This window comes from Grammomys surdaster, unplaced genomic scaffold, assembly GCF_004785775.1.
Source record: "Grammomys surdaster isolate TR1022 unplaced genomic scaffold, NIH_TR_1.0 125940, whole genome shotgun sequence".
Classification (NCBI taxonomy): domain Eukaryota; kingdom Metazoa; phylum Chordata; class Mammalia; order Rodentia; family Muridae; genus Grammomys; species Grammomys surdaster.
Window position 1 is genome coordinate 3,892,410 of NW_021620762.1, and position 16,962 is coordinate 3,909,371.

At 46.6% G+C, this 16,962-nt stretch overlaps 1 protein-coding gene across 1 annotated transcript in view; it reads right to left on the bottom strand.

The window, feature by feature from the left end:
• Rab37 (RAB37, member RAS oncogene family) overlaps nt 1-5,839 on the bottom strand; it is a 64,217-nt gene extending 58,378 nt beyond the window's left edge. Inside the window, exon 1 of the mRNA XM_028752761.1 lies at nt 5,768-5,839. Coding sequence (XP_028608594.1) covers nt 5,768-5,839 — 72 coding nt within the window. The remainder of the gene's footprint in view (nt 1-5,767) is intronic.
• Between the last annotated feature and the right edge of the window lie 11,123 nt (nt 5,840-16,962).

Below are 16,962 nucleotides of genomic sequence, written 5' to 3' on the forward strand. Positions count from 1 at the left end.
TGTGTGAGTGATGAGTATGTGTGTTAGTGATGAGTGTGTGTGTGTGAGTGTATGTTATTGATGAGTGTGTTAGTGATGAGTGTGTGTGTTAGTGATGAGTGTGTGTGAGTGTATGTTATTGATGAGTGTGTTAGTGATGAGTGTGTGCGTGTGTGCTTGCCAGGGTCTGATGCTGAGAGTCTTCTACCATGCTGTGTTGTTGAACCTGGAGCTCATTGATCTGGCTAGCTGCTGTGGCCAATAAACCCCAAGGATCCCCCAGCGCTGAGACTACAGGCACACACTGCTATGTCTGCTTTGTATACAGATCCAGCTCTGAGACTACAGGCACACACTGCTATGCCTGGGTTGTATACAGATACTGGGATTGAACTCAGGCCCTCACGCCTGCATGGCATATACTCTGTAGTACCCAAGTGTAGATCCTTGCACTTTGGAGTGCTTAATATATGTTTGATGAATGAATAGACGGATGTGTGGGTTACTATGGGATGTACTCATCACAAAGCAAAAACAATGACAGACAGAAGTGCCAGAGAGGACAGGGTGTGGCCGAGGGCCCCTCCCTCCCCTCCATACCACCTACTAGAGGAGGTACCACAGCAGACTCAGACCCTCTGCCCTTCTTTCACTGCTAATATCATTCAACAAAGACAGATCCTGGGACAACTGAATGAGCAACCATGTCTTTCTGCCCTGCTTGTTTTTCTGAGATGCAGGGAGGAGGCTCACTTCAGCTTAGTAATTAATTGCTTGACCCTCTTGGGACAAGCTTAGCTTGAGTAAGCAGGAGCTCAAGTCCCCGTGTCCTGCCTTGCCTGGGCCCAAAGCTTCACCCTTTCTGTGCCTAGAACTCAAGGTCAGGCCGGGAACTGCCAGGTTCCAAGACAAGAGCTGCTTCTGAGCCCCTCCCTGCCGTCATCACTGCCCTGAATGGCTCTAGACAGCGATCTGGCTGCAAGACAGGACGGAGCGTTCTCTGAGAAAAGTGCCACACGGTTGGTTGTCCATGTGCTTTAAATTATTTAGTTACATCAAATATTCAGATTTGTGAGAACAATAGAAACTCAATTTAAAAACTCTAAGCATTTGACTGATGAACTGAATGTCTCCCGAAGTTCATAGCACCAGGCTCACACTCGTGTTTTTTAAGAGGGACTTGTGCTCCTCTGGTCCAGGATGTCACTGTCAGGACTGACAGAAGCTCACTGAAGTGAAAGTCTGAGACCCAGAAGTGAGCCTTTGCCATCCTGGGGTTCAAGTCTCACCTCCCGGAGAAAAGAGACATTTCCACTGGGAAGCTAGGACTGGATGCTGGCACTGAAGATATACTTTCTCCACGGGTGGTTCATGTGAGCTGACCCTGTGGGAGCGTGTGTGTGTGTGTGTGTGTGTGTGTGTGTGCGCGCGCGCGTGCTTCTGAGTCTCAGAGTGTGAAACTGCTGCTTTCTCACAAAGCATCATTTTAGGTGGGAACTGAATATGATACTCACTGAAGTTACTTTGAAGCCCAAGATGTGGGCTTTAACAACAACTGCTATTTATTGACTCTGTTTGATATTCTCAAGATTACACCTTTACTTAGCATTATGGTCTCTGACCTCCATATCAAAAACACAGTAAGCAAGGGGCTGGAGAGATGGCTCAGTGGTTAAGAGCACTGGCTGCTCTTCCAGAGGTCCTGAGTTCAATTCCCAGCAACCACATGGTGGCTCACAACCATTTGTTTTGTTTGTTTGTTTGTTTTTTACTTTATTTTTTTTTATTGGATGTTTTATTTACATTTCATATGTTATCCCCTTACCCCTCACAACCATTTGTAATGGGATCCATTGCTCTCTTCTGGTGTGTCTGAAGAGAGCCACAGTGTACTCACATACATCAAAACAAAACAAACAAAAAACCACAGTAAGCCAGATAATATTTCATAGCGTAGGAAAACCAGCCTGTGTGGGTGGGTTGTGGAGATTAGGACAGAGAGTGCTGATCCACTGATACAAAGTTACAACAAAACCCGACTGCTTGTCTTCTAACTAGAAATTATACAAAGTAAGAAAAGAAAGATACTTGAGACTTGCTAATGTTGCTAAAAGTCAAGTTAGGGGCAGAGGGAGCTCTAGCCGGGGTCTCTTCCCAGGATGCCACACAGTTTCTCGTCTACTAAGCTTCTAGACCAGCCTACATCTCTCTTATAAAACACTGGGGTCCGTCTGCCTCTGCGGGCTGATCTCTGGGAGGGGAAGGAGGGCTGTGGGGGAGGGCTTTCTGAAGATGAAGAGAGAGGCCTCCGGAAAGGAGACAGGAGGGGGCTTTTTGGGGAGCTGGCGAGGTTCATCTGGGAGCTGGTGCAGAGGTGTGTTGACTTCTTAGTAATCCATCAAGAAGTCTGCTTGAGATTTAGCATCGTTGCTATTTTTTCCTGTAACACATTTATTTATTTAGTTTTTTAAAATTCTGACTAGGGAGCTGGAGAGAGGGCTCAGCAGTGAAGAGCACTGGCTGCTCTTTCTGAGGACCCAGGTTTGATTCCCAGCACCCACATGGTGGGTTACAACCACCTGTAACCCCGTTTCCAGGGATCCTATGTCATTTTATGATCTCCATGTGCACCAGGCATGCACACTGTGTACATACATACAAAAATTATACATACATAATTAAAATAAATAAATCTCTAGACCAAAATTAAAACCAAGCCAACTAACCAAACTAACAAACAACCTCCTCCCTCCAAAGTGGGTGTGGTGCTGTTTGCCTAGAATTCCAGCACATGGGTCATGGGTCTGATACATAGTGAGGTTAAGGTTAGCCTGGGCTACCAGAGACCCTGTCTTGAAAAACAAAACAGGACCTAGCATGATGATACACACCCTTAATCTCAGCATCCCAAAGGCAGAGACAAGCCGAGCTCTGTGGAGGCCAGCCTAGTCTCTATAATGGCCTCCAGGCCAGTTAGGGCTGAATAGTGAGATGTAGTCTCAAAAAATAAAAAATGAAACAAGGTTAGAGAGATGGCTCAGTGGGTAAAGTACTTGCCACACTAATGTGAAGATCCAAGTTTTGATCCTGAGCACCCACATCAAGAGCCAGGCATGGAGGGGGCGGGATCAAGAGCCAGGCATGGTGGGGGTGGGGTCCATGGCTGTAATGTCAATCTCAGTGCTAGGAGGTGGAGACAGGAGGATCCCAGGACTGATCAGTCAGTCTATCCAACTGTTGAGCTTCTGAGTCAGTAGGAGATACTAAATAATATAATAAAAATAAAATAATAGTAATAAAATAAATAAATAATGACAATAAGGCTTTTTAGGTGGTCTGAATCTGTGCTGAGCCAGCACTTTCCCACTGGTTTTAAAAGTTAGTCAGAAGCATGTGAGTTGACTGACTTGAATATCACTCATCAAAGAGAGAGGTTTAATAAATGTCGTCTCCGCCTACAAGAACTTTCCAGCTCATATTTGACTGGCATTGGCATCTGACATAGATGAAGCTCCACGTTCAGTCCTGTCCTCCAGTCACTGCTACATGGTGGGTTCACTTTATGGACGGGTGGCACCAGAAGAAGGCACTGTACACCGCCCAATGGTCTCTATACACGTCTGCTCAGGTACTCAGCATAGGTGAACACCATATACACATACATCCACTAATGAAACCTGCTTCTCGTGTCTCCGTGCTAATGAATCAACAGGAATTTCTTGGACAATAGTATAATGCAAAATTAAAAACAACCCCACTGGGTTGATGCCCTGTAGGTGGGTCACAATAATAATAATAATAACAACAATAATAATATAATAGTCACATGAAATGGTAAAATTATTCCAATGAAGGTTGTTAGCACTGTACAACAAGCAATTTCCTTACACCACACACACACACACACACACACACTCGTACATCACTACATTGAATACCCTGGAGAATTCAGTCTGAGCTTCTGTCCAGATGGTTACAACCACATGGAAAAGATTAGGAGTTCACTATAGTAAGTGGACAATTGTTTTCAGGCAGAATAAGGCCTGTTAGAATAAGGTCGCCCTTTTTCTGGTGACCAATGAGCCCAAAGGAAGCCAAGGTTTCCATTTGTAGGTGAGAGAAACAGGAAAGACCACATCTGATCAATAATTTGAAAACCCTGACTTCCCAATCTTAAAGCTTTCAAAAATGAATATTTATATCTTTATATCGCACTTTAAATTTAGAGAAACCCTGGGGCTGGAGTGACTGCTCAGTGGTAAAGAGCTCTTCCAGAGGACCCAGGTCCTATTCCCAGCACCCACGTGGTGGTTTGCAACTGTCTGTAACTCCAGTACCATGGGATCTGATGCCCTCTTCTGGTTTCTGCCAGCACTGCATGCAAACACTATGTGGACTTCCATGTAGACAGAACACCCATACACATAAAATAAAAATAAATAAATTTTTTTAAATAGTAGAGAGACCCATATATTTATTATATTTAGTCACTAAGCTGGTTTGTCACTGACCTGTTGTTACGGTTCCCTGTTTCCAGATGCTTTGCAGTGCTACATTCACAGCCTCCAAGAACACAGACCTTATTCTTGTTTACATCAAACGGATGGTTCTAAAACCCTCAGACTTCTTCGCTGGGCTCTGAATATTCGGAGAGTTGGGAGGAAAGGACACTCAAGCTTCTCCAACTTGTGTGCCTGCTCTCTCTCCACTAATTTTCTGTCATTCACATCAGAAATAGCCAGCAGGGCATAAGGCATGCATGTGAAACTCAGATGCCCACGCTTACCCTCTGGGAACCCATTAAAATGCAGAATCATCCAGCAGGTCTGAGATGTTGCGTCCTTACAGGTACCCAGATAACATTGCTGGACCTGGCACCACACTGTGCTGAGAGGTTCTTTAGGGGTGTGGTGAACAGGAGACTCCTTTTGAACTCACAGTCCCTGGCTTTTAGTCACTTTGCTTCTCTGGAGTTTAATTTTAAGGCAGAGAAGGACAAATCAGGTTATTTCAAGGCTTGCATCTGTAGATCTTGTGGTGGGGGGCATTTACCTTGAATATAGCAATCTGTCTGCAATTTGACCATCGATCTCATATTCCTTCTCTCTCTCTATCTATCTCAGTCTCTCTGTCTCTCTGTCTTTCTCTCTCTCTCTCTCTCTCTCTCTCTCTCTCTCACACACACACACACACACACACACACACATACACCACACAGGAGCTCTTGGCTCTTGGCTTGACATAGCCAAGACTGACCTGGAACTCCCTAGGAAGCCCAAGTTGGCCTTGAACTCATGATTTCCCTGCATCTTCTGCCTCCAGCAAGTACTAGAATTACAGACTGCACCTCCACACCCAGCTACAGATCACTGCTACTTGTGACAGTTTCAGCCAGGTGGACTACTGCTCCCAGATTATATGGAGTTGGAGATTACAGACACACCTGGGAGGAGAAATGCAGCCTCCCACAAGGCTTAGGAAGAGCTCAGACACTTGTGCACAGGATTTCAAATGGAAGAGGAAAGGAAGAGACTAAGAGATGCGTGTGCGGGGAGGAGAGGGTTAACTGAATGAATGAAGGCAGTCTCCAATAATCTGGGCCTCTGGAGGCGTCCCCTCCCCCAGCGCGCACGCATTTCTCTTTTGAGCATCAAACAGGATCACACAGAGGGTTTTGCCCAGGATCACACAGACACCAGCTACTTTCTCCTTTAAGTCCCAAAGCAAAAGTCAGGGGAGCCGAGAGAACTTCCGGCGTTGAGGTGGGCGCCCGGAGGAGAGTTTTTACCTTGTGTAGGACATGCTCGCTGAAATGAGGGCCAGCTCCGCCCTGGTAGGAGTCCGGTCTCTGCAGATCCATGTCCAGCTCAGAGCCAACTGCTCCCAGCTCTCCCAGCGCTCTGCGTCAGCGCTCCCAGCAGCTCAGCCCAGGCTCTGCGGGGCGCGGCAGGCTCTGGACCGAGCACCCCGGGGGCCTGGAGGCATCAGTGGTCAGCACTGGCGAGCTCCTAAGGTGGCCCGGGGCGGTGCCAACAGGTTCTTCCCAGTCGTCTCATCCCCAAGACCCCGGAGTTCAGCAGGGGAATCGCTGTTGTGCACCTGGGCCAGAGTTCTGAGATACTCGTAGCCCGGGATCACCTGTCTTGTGACTCAAAGATGCTGGGAGCCACACAAGATTTTGAGGCTAGCAGAGGGATGTACGTGCGCATCGCGTTCCGGAGCATCAGCTGCGTGGCGCTGCGGTCCCTGAGCTTGCGGTTCCCCATCTTCAGTGACCCAGCATCTCCCTCACAGCTCATCTCGGTGCTGGCGCTGCTTTCCCTTTGGTCTCTAGACAGTTCCCTCTGGAAGATAAATAACTGGTCTCGGTGAGGCTGGTGGAGGCTCATAGAAAGTGGGGGGCTGAGGTCTTTGAAATCAGCAAACTTCTGCTCAGCTGAGGGAGAGCACACGGACGCCCCTCAAGACATGAGTTAAGGACGATTGGCTCAGGAGAGGCAGGTTGCTAAGGGCACAGGATCCTGAATTCTGACCTCAACTTTGAAAGTCATAGCATTGGACTAGACACTTAATCTTTCCTAAGGGGCTTGCAGGGGGCTCTAGCTCAGTGGTTGGGTGCTTGTTTAATGTGTACGAAGCTCAGAGTTCTGATCCCAGTACTGCAAAAGAAATAGATAGATGATTGTAGTACCTGTGGTGATGTTGTGAATATTTTTAATTCTTATTTTGCTGGGTGTGGTGGCACATGCTTTCAATCCCAGTACTCAGAATGCAGAGGTAGAGGTCAGCAGAACTCTGTGAGTTCAAGGCCAGCATGATCTCTATAGTGAGTTCCAGGCCAGCTAGGGCAACATGGTCAGACTATGTCTCAAAACAAAGCAAAATCTCCCAAAGTATTTATTTTATTTTTATGTGTATCTGTGTGTATCTGCACACATGGCAACGGTACCCACAGAAGTCAGAAGAGGGTATGGGATCCCTCAGAGTTAGAGAGTTACAGCTGTGAGATGTTGGATATGTGGGAATCGAACTGCAGTCCTCTGTAAGAGATGCAAGCATTCTTACTTAACTGCTGAGCCATCTCTCCAGTCCGGTTCCGAAGATTTAGTGAGTTAATTCTCATGCCTGGAACAATGCCTGCAATCCACTCTGAGCTCAGTAAATGCAGGTTGCATGCTCTCTGGGCGAGGAGACAGAGCTCTGGCAACTGCCTCTACACATGACAGAAGTTCTCTGATACAGTTTGATTCCATCCAATAAGTCTCTTGGTTGTTTGCCTGAGAAAATCTGAATAGAATCTAAGCTGACATGCACCTTTATAAGCACTTGAAAAAATGGCGTGACTCTCTCCTGCTTGCATAATTTCTGACATGGTTGCTGTTTATTCTTATTCCTGTTTGAAGGCTGTTTTTCCCTCCCTCGGTCTTTCAAGATCTTTACGTCCTTGGCGCCCTTTGGAAATGATTCGACTTGATGTGGGGTTTTAAAATAGGATTTCGGGAGCATGGAGAGATGGCTCAGTGATGAAGAGAGAAAACTGTTCTTTCAGGGGGCTGCGGTTTGATTCCCAGAACCCATGTTGGGCAATTCAGAACCGCCTGTGACTCCAGCTCCGGGGAACTGATGCCCTCTTCTGGCTGCCATGGGTACTGCATGTATGTGCACATTTAATACATCCACATAATTAAAAAAATAAAAGTAAATCTTTTTTAGTTAAAAATTAATATTTAAAGTATATTCTGTTTGATGTTTAAGTAAATACTTTTGGAAAATTCTCACTAACCAGGACTCTGCATATTTCTTCTGATTTTTTTTTTTTTTTTGATATTTACTTTCTTGACACTAGTTACACGTATGCTACGGCATTTGAAATTATGGCGCAGTTCCTGGATTTTTCTATTACTCTTTCTTCTCCTCTTTGTGTTTTCATTCGGGAGAGGGCAATGTCTCATCCATTAGGTAACAGAGCATCTGTATTTTCATGTGGGAATTTTCATCTGGCCTGTCCCCAACCTTGTCATTTCTTTCTTCAGGCATGTCTGGTCGACTGCCAAGGTCTGCCAGGTCATTCTGTTATACTTTTAGTAAATATTGACTCTAAAGAGTCATGTGCACATGTGTGTGCCTGCATAAGGTTATGCAGGTTACATGCATGCAGGAGCCCATGAAGGCCAGAAGGTATCAGAGCCTCTGGAGCTGGGTTTACAGGTGGTTATGAGCCATTATGTGGCTGCTGGGAACCAAGCCAGGTCCTCAGAAGAAGCGCTCTTAACCACTGAGCCATCTCCTGAGCCCCCCCCCCCGCCATACTTAATATTCTTGCTGCTCATCTCGCCCACACACTACATGCTACTTTGTTTTTTTTTTTAACAAGAGCCCTGAACACATTATCAAGGTTTCTTAAATACGTCCAGAAACATTAAAACCCTTCCAGCATTTTTTTCTCCCTCTTGACTCTGGGCGAGACCTGTGACTCGCAGCCGTTCCGGCTGCACTCATGGTTTTTATGCTAGAGCCTCGTTAGTTCAGCGATGGAGGGGAGCACCCTCCAGTGCTATCAGGAAGCGTGCATTGCTGGCTCGTGGCTGTCCCACTCAGGTCGGTCCACATCCTGAATCTAGAGCTTCCTCAACATCATCAGGTAAGCTTCCCCGCCACCGGCTGTGGCTTCTGATCCATGGGGGTAAACCTCAGCGGTGGCTTTTGGAGTTCACCGTCTCTGCAGATTTCAGGGAAACAGTTTGCCCTGAAAACCCGACTCCCAGATGGGCCAAGAAATGTTATTGATTTTCAATTTGTCTGGCCTTTTATTGATGTTCATCTGGGAATGATGATTTCCTGCTTTTTCCCTGTTGACCCAAAAATCTGAGTTTAGAATTGAAGCACTATTTTTTGGGGGGGAGGAGGAACCCAAATATCTATAGTCTTCAATTTCTGCTTCTGGGTCTTTTTGAAAACTTTTAAAGTTAAAATGTTAATTTTCAGAGATGCAAACGTTTTTCTTTAAATCATTCTGTTTGGGCTGCTCTCCCTTTGAGACCTGAGACCACTTCAGCAGCAAGTCCTGTTTCCCACCCCCCGACTCATCTTGCAGGGTCTAGTTTTGCTTATTTTATTTGTATTTTTGTTGTTTCATTTGTGTATTTCTCTCCCCCCTCCATTTTCTTTCTTTTTAGACAAAGGTTCTTTATGTAGTCCAGGCTGACCTCCAATTCATTATCCTCCTGCCTCGGCCTTTTGATTGCTGGGATTATTCATGTGGCTTGGCTATTTTTGTTCATTTTGTATCACTCTCCACATCCACTCTTTGCCCTTTTCCTCCTTGCTCTGGAATGTTCCAGCTTGGGGAGGAAAGACTCTATTTCATCTTGCTTTTCCATTATGGGGAAATCAAGGCAGTAACCTGGAGACTGAACCCAAGTAAAGACCACGGAAGGACAGTGTTTATTAGGTTGCTTCCCCTGGTTTGTTCAGCTTCCTGCTTGCCTGCCTGCATCCCCTCCCTCCCTCCCTCCCTCCCTCTCTCCCTCCCTCCCTCCCTCCCTCTCTCCCTCCCTCCCTCCCTCTTTCTTTCTTTCTTTCTTTCTTTCTTTCTTTCTTTCTTTCTTTCTTTCTTTTTTTCTTCCTATTTTGGTTTCTTTTTGAGAGAGGGTTTGTGTAGCTCTGTCTGTCCTGGAACTTGCTTTGTAGACCAGGGTGGCCTCAAACACACAGAGATCCTCCTGCCTCTGCCTTCCAAGTATTAGGATTAAAGGCATGCACTACCACCTGATTGTTCAGCCACTTTTCTTATATAGCTCAGGGCCACCTTCCTGGGGTGAGCTGGCCCACAGTGGGCTGGGCCTTCCTACATCAATCAGACTTGCTCTAAAGGCCAGTCAGATGGAGGCAATTCCTCATTTGAGACTCCCTCTTCTGAGGTGTGACTAGGTGTATCAGTCAAAGTTCTCTAAAAGAACAGAACTGATAGAATGAATATCCATGGAAAGGGGATTGATTAGGTTTGTCCATAGGCTGTGGTCCCAGTACCCCAACAATGACTGTCCCATCAAAGAGGCCAGAATTCTATTGGTTGCTCAATCCAAGAGGCTGGACATCTCAACAGCCCCAATCTGGTGCAGAAGGCCTGGAGGATTTCTGGAGAGCTGCTGGTTTCCAGTCTGCATTTGAATCCTGAAGACATTGGTTTTATTTATTTATTTATTTATTTATTTATTTATTTATTTATTTAATGTAAGTACACTGTAGCTGTCTTCAGATACCCCACAAGAGGGCATCAGATATCATTGCAGATGGTTGTGAGCCACCATGTGGTTGCTGGGATTTGAACTCATGACCTCTGTAAGAGCAGTCAGTGCTCTTAACCACTGAGCCATCTCACCAGCCCGAAGACATTGGTTTTAATATCAGCAAAGGAATGCTGCAGCTATAGGATAGATGAATTTGCCAGCAAGAGTGAAAGCTGGCAGGCAAGAAGCAAGGCTCGATTCTCCGTGCCCTTTTATCTGGGCTGCTAACAGATAGGTCACATTTGGGATAGGTCTTCCTGTTTCAAATAAGCCATTAAGAAAGTGTATGTCCTCCACAACTTGGATTTTAGTTAATTCCAGATGCAAACACGTTGACAAACAAGATCAACCATCACATATGCTTGCGCCAAGTTGAGATGAGTCATTTTAAAGTGAGTCCTTTAGTACTCGGCTTTGAAGTGAGTGCTGAATCCTCTGATCTCAGTCCTCTTGAGGGCTGTGTGCATGTGTGTAAGCATGTGTGTGCGCACATGTGCATGCTTGCACGTGTGCGCATATGTCTGCATTCATGTGTATATGTGTATGTGCTTGTGTGTGTGTGTGTGTGCATATGCATGCATGTTGTGGATGGCCCTGGTATTGTTTGTATTTTGATGTTAATTCCTGGGAGGGGCTGTGGGTAAGGAATCAGTCACTCAGGTGACTTCTTGTGAATCATCCCCTAATGAATAAAGGAGCCAGTCACTGGGTGAGTAGGAGGGACTTCTGGGTTGGATAGGGGAAGAGAGGAAGGGAAGAGAGAGAAGGCCCTTTTTGGATGGGGACAGCATGAGGATAAGATGTAGCTACTAGTGTCTCCTGGTTTCTATGACAGATCCAGGATTCGCCACCTGAGGATTTAGATTTAGATTGAATGTAGATACCAGATTAGGATTCTAGTTGTTGCATCCAGAGGTTGAGTTACCATTGCTTCTGAACTAAGTTTGTGTGGTGTTTTCCTTTCTGCGGCAGTTCTACTGGGATCCAGAGAGAAAGGTTCTGCTGCAAAGTGTGGGTTTACCATGGGGGCGGGGGGGTTGAAGCATGGGGCTGGCGTGGTAGAAACCTGCCAGGGGGAACTTAGTGATTCGGCTGGAGAGATTTTGGGAGCTCGGGGCCAGAGAGTCCACAAGATAAGAACAGGTCGGCCATTGTCACCAGTGCGTGACTGGCCAGCCCGCTGGGGCAGAGAGTAGCTGGGTGTAGTGCGGGAAATTGGTGCCACTTTTTAAATATTTCCCGCAATACATGCATTGTGTGCACGTGTGCACATATGTGTGTGCATGTATGTGTGTGTGTATGTGTGCATATGTGTGGGCATGTGTGTGTGCTTGTGTGTGCATGCATGTGTGTGTGTGCACTTGTGTGTGTGCATGTGTGTGTATGTATGTCTGAGAATCTTGGCAAACTGTATAGGTGTGTGTCTGTGTTTTCTGCATCTATGTATGGTCACTCTGGTGCACATGTAGAGGCCAGAGGGCAAGTTTTTGGGAGCTGGTTCTCTCTTTCCACCATGTAGGTCCCAGGGATTGAACTCGGGTTGTCAGGCTTGGCCACAAGCACCTCTGCTCCCTCTGCCATCTCTCAGTCCCTTGTGTGTTGCTTTGTTAATAACAGATGCTATTTCTTGAGACTCCAGGGTGTGAGATGAAGCATTGACACCCCATCCTTCCTTTTATCTCTTTCCCCCTCCCTATTTCTTTCCCACACCCTCTCAACAGGCATGTTTATGGAAAACCATTGGTTTTATATTTTATACTTGCAGAAGAATTGCAAAGCTGTTACAGAGAGATTTTTTTTTTGCACTGCATTGTCTGTCACTATTAGTGTCTTAGGAGGCCTTCCTCATGTCATGGCACCAATGTGTCATGGTACAAATATGTCATGGCATCAATATGTCATGATGCTGATATGTCATGGTGCCGATATCACATGGCACAGATATGTCATGGTGCTGATATCACATGGCACAGATATGTCATGATGTTGATATCACATGGCACAGATATGTCATGGTGCTGATATCACATGGCACAGATAGCGTGGAAATTGCCACACTGTCACTCATGCTCACATTTTGAGTGTATTTAACTATAACACAGTATCCTCATGCTGTTCCGGGATTCCATGTTTATTCTTAAAATTTTCCAACTTATTTATTTTATGTTTATGAATGTTTTGCCTGCATGTGTGCAGCACTGGTGTGCCTTGTGCCCTCAGAAGAGGGAGTTGGAGTCCCTAGGACTGGAGTTATGAATGAGTGTCATGTGGGTGCTGGGGACTGAGCCCACAGAACTTGTTCCTCTGCAAGAGCAACAAATGCTTTTAACTGCTGCCCTGTCTCTTCAGCCCTCCTGTTGTAGTTAGGGTTTTACTGCTGTGAACAGACACCATGACCAAGGCAACTCTTATATGGACAACATTTAGTTGGGGCTGGCTTACAGGCTCAGAGGTTCAGTCCATTACCAAGGCAGTAAGATGGCAGCATCCAAGCAGACATGGTGCAGGAGGAGCTGAGAGTTCTACATCTTCATCTGAAGGCTGCTAGTGGAAGGCTGACTTCCAGGCAGCTAGGATAAGGGTCTTAAAGTCCATATCCACAGTGACACACCTACTCCAACAAGGCCACACCTCCAAATAGTGCCACTCCCTGGGCCAAGCATATTCAAACCATGACACCTCCACATTTTTTTAAGTGATAGAGTTAGTATTTTTTAAAAAAGGAATAGTTAATACTCCTGAGGGTAGAAGTAGACATCTGAGTTGGAGAAAGGAGCTTGGATTTCCAGAATAGGCCATGGAGATCTACTTCCTCCAGCCAAACTCTACTCTAGCCTTTACAGGCACACATACATACAAATGTGCATACATGGTACACAACACACAGACACACAAACATACACACATACACAGAGACAGAAAGACAGACACAGAGACCCCCCCCCACACACACACAAACACACACACACACACAAACATGTGGGCACACACAAACACATAAACACATGGGCACACACAAACACACACACGTGCACACATACACACAGATACACATGTACATGTATGTGCACATACACAGAGACCATACATCCACACACAGACACACATGAACATGTACACACATATAGACACACACATGTGCACACATACACACTGACACCTATGCATACATATGTGCACACATACACTCAGACACATATACACACATATGTGCACACACACATACACAGAGACCATACAGACACATACACACACACACACAAACACATATACGCAGACATGCACACACATACAGAGAAAGAGAGAGAGAGAGAGAGAGAGAGAGAGAGAGAGAGAGAGAGAGAGAATATTTGAATCTATCCATAACCAGAATACTATTCTTGAACTTTTTAAATTGGGTCTAACGTGGAGATTAAGCAGCGGTGCATTCTGGGTCATTAAGGAATTGTGTCTAAACCGTGCTGATAACGTAAGGCTGGCAACCTGCTAAGTCCAATGGTCAAGGCTTATCGAAAATCCCACAATAAACTCCATGAGGCTTTAATGCTGCAGAAAGCCATGAGGCTTGGAGGTGGGATGGTTTTCGGGCAGCGTCTCTTCCTTCTGGAAGGACTTGTACAGGTCCCACGGCTAAGTTCCACAATAGTGAGGGCCACACTGTGGGGCAGCCTCCTCTGCCCCAGCCTGTCCTCCCTGGGTGGGAGTGGAGGCTTTGGGTTGTGTTGACCCAGAGAAAACAATGGTGCCGGCTCCTTCCCGGGAGCTTTGAGAGGCTCATTCTCCATTCATCCGTTCACCCCTGGCCAGGATAAGGCTACACAGACAAAAGAGCCGCAGTTCCTGCTTCTGACAAGCTGGCAGTGTGCTCCCCGTGACTGACAGGTACAGCTACTCACCCCACGTGACAAGGCCTCACGTGACAAGGGCTGTATGTGAAGGGGACAAGACTCGAACGTTGGACCCACCTCGGCCTGCCGTTTACTGTGTGTGTGGCTTGATTTGCTCTATTGCCTGGCTCATCTCCACGTGGCTCTTTTATGAGGTTATTGTGGAAATTAAATGAAGGATGCTTAGAAACATTGGCATGGTGTCTGGCCCATTGTGTGTGCTTCATCTGGGCATCGTGATTGGGAACAGTGCGGACTTAGTGTGCCAGAAGCCTCAAGCAAGGAGGGAGGTGAGGCTCAGAGAAGGCTCACTCAGGATAGGGTCACTTAGCATCTCTCTTCCTCCTTGGGGAAGGCCCCAAGTGTCACTGGCCTGTAATCCTAGCACTTAGGATATTAGAGTGAGACGGTCATGAGTTTGAGGTCAGCTTGGGCTATATAGTGGGGGGCCCTGGAGGGGGAGGTAAAGGGTAGAGGGAGGGAGAGACAAGACAGAGGGAGAGTGGAGAGATGGAGACAGAGAGAGAGAGAGAGACAGTGAGAGAGAGGGGGGAAAGAGGGGAAAGAGGGAGAGGGAGAGGGAGTGGGAGGGATAGAGGGAGCGGGAGACAGAGAGGGAGAGAGAGAGAGAGAGAGAGAGAGAGAGAGAGAGCCGCTTAGGTAACTTTCCAGGACACGGGTTGCCACATGGTTTTTATCCTTTCTCCTCCCCCTTAGCATATGCTTTCCAGAGAACTGGGGATGAATAATGAATGAACCATGTACTGTGGGAATCACGTGCCAGGCTCCTTTGCCTGTTTAATGGATCTAACTTAACCTCACCCAGTAACCTGCTGGTGAAGATACCATTCCCAGCTCAGAGCTGCATAGCGAGACCAAGATGGCGCAGAGGGCACACTGTGTAGGCAGCCCCTCAGCCATGCTGGCCCATGCAGAACTGCGTTGCCACCGTCCTGCCAGGACTTTCGTCATAAAGAATCTCAGATCACACCCAGTTCAGACTATGAAAATGTATTCAGAGCTTTTTAGCTCCTTAGTTGAACAATTTCCAGCACGGGGACTTTTACTCGCTCAGCTGGTAATCCCATCCTTCCCTGCTGCTTGGTTCGGGTCTCAGAGCTTAGAGGATTCATCTCTCCAGCGTGGTACAAGACACATCTAATGACTCTGTCGTGTGTCATATCTACTTCAACATCCTGACCATGAAGACAGCCCCCCTGACTGGGGCTCCAGGAGCCTCTGGTCCCTCCACAGTCATTGGCACCTCAGCTATCCCCTCTCTCCCAGAGAGGTATCCACTACATTCAGAAGGTTCTCCTACAAAGTGTGAAGCGCTCCGTGACTCACTGCTGCCATCTAGTGGACGTTTGTCTTCAGCCGGGTCTCCAGGCGACGTTAATATTGAAAAGCGACAAACAGTCCCTGAGAAGGGGATTCGTTCGCCGATATTCAGAGCACAACCGGACAACAGGTAAAGTCAAGGCTTACTTGTAACCCTTTAGACCCCTCCTGCTCCAGTCCTCCACTGTGAGGTGGAAGAGCCTGGTCCAGGGACTCATGTTCTCTGTACTGAGTACATTTTAGCAAACCATTTCCACAGTAAGGTGACTTCGGGTCACAGCCACGCTTTATTTGAAAAAGTTTAGGGCTGGAGAGGTGGCTCAACGGTTAATAGCACATACTGTTCTCGGAAAGGACTTGGGTTCCTTTCCTAGCTCACCAGCACTGAAATTCCAGTTCTGGGGAGATCTAACACCTCTGGTATCTTCTGGAACCTGCATGTATGTGCATATATACCCGCTCTCCCCACATATACACATAATTAAAAGTAGAATATATCTTTAAAAGTTCTTGGCAAAAAGAGTTAATAATTCCACAGTGTGTGTGGCAAATATCCTTATATCACATTGTTTCCCTATACACGTATCATACATCTTAGCAGATAAAAATACTTAGCAGAAAAAACGCCCAGAAGTGGTCCTCTGATTTCCACTTGCGCATCGTGGCATGATCCCGCCCCGCCCCCATCCACTCCCAAATTAAGTAAAATGTAATAAAAATTTTTTAAGTAAAAATGTGTTTAGTTCAGAGAAGTTGTCTGTGATCGCTCGCTTTCTGGGATTTCAAATATGCATATTGCCTATTGGGGCGGAATTTGTTCATTAAGCATCAGCCTTGACAATTGATACTGATGCAGACGCCCCGCCCCCAGACACCCCGCCCGCCCCCCATGGTCCGCAGCAGCTGTCAGGGCACAAGGCAAGAGCATCTCTTCGAGGGGTGCGTCATGGTTTTGAAGCTCTTTTCTTTGTTGAAGTCACACCTCACTTGGCCACGATCCTTTCCCAGCAGCTTCTCCCACCCAGCCTGCCACCTGCTTACCGGGATCTGTGGATTTAATTTCAGGCATTTTCCAAAAAGAGACAGAAGGTGCTCCCAGGTCCTTCAGGCTGTCTGTCCCCAGCCCTGAGGTGTACTGTTTGTCAGCTTGGTTTTCTTTAAGATGGAGCTCGGGGTATGTTAAATCAGACTGGACTATGTTTGAACTAAATTGAATTCTGGCACATTTATCATTTGTGAATAAATGGTATTCATTCATTCATTCATTCATTCATTCATTCATTCATTCTTTCATCCCAGTGCAGTAGGAGCACAGAAACCCTAAGGAGCAGCCGAGAGCTTGGTGGTGAGTGGCTTTAACCAGATGCTGATCCCCAGTCTTTGACTGCCTGGAGGAACGGCCACCCGCTTCCATCTTCAGGGCTCCCTCAGTTTCCTAAAACTGAATTTTTTACTTTAGTTGCTTT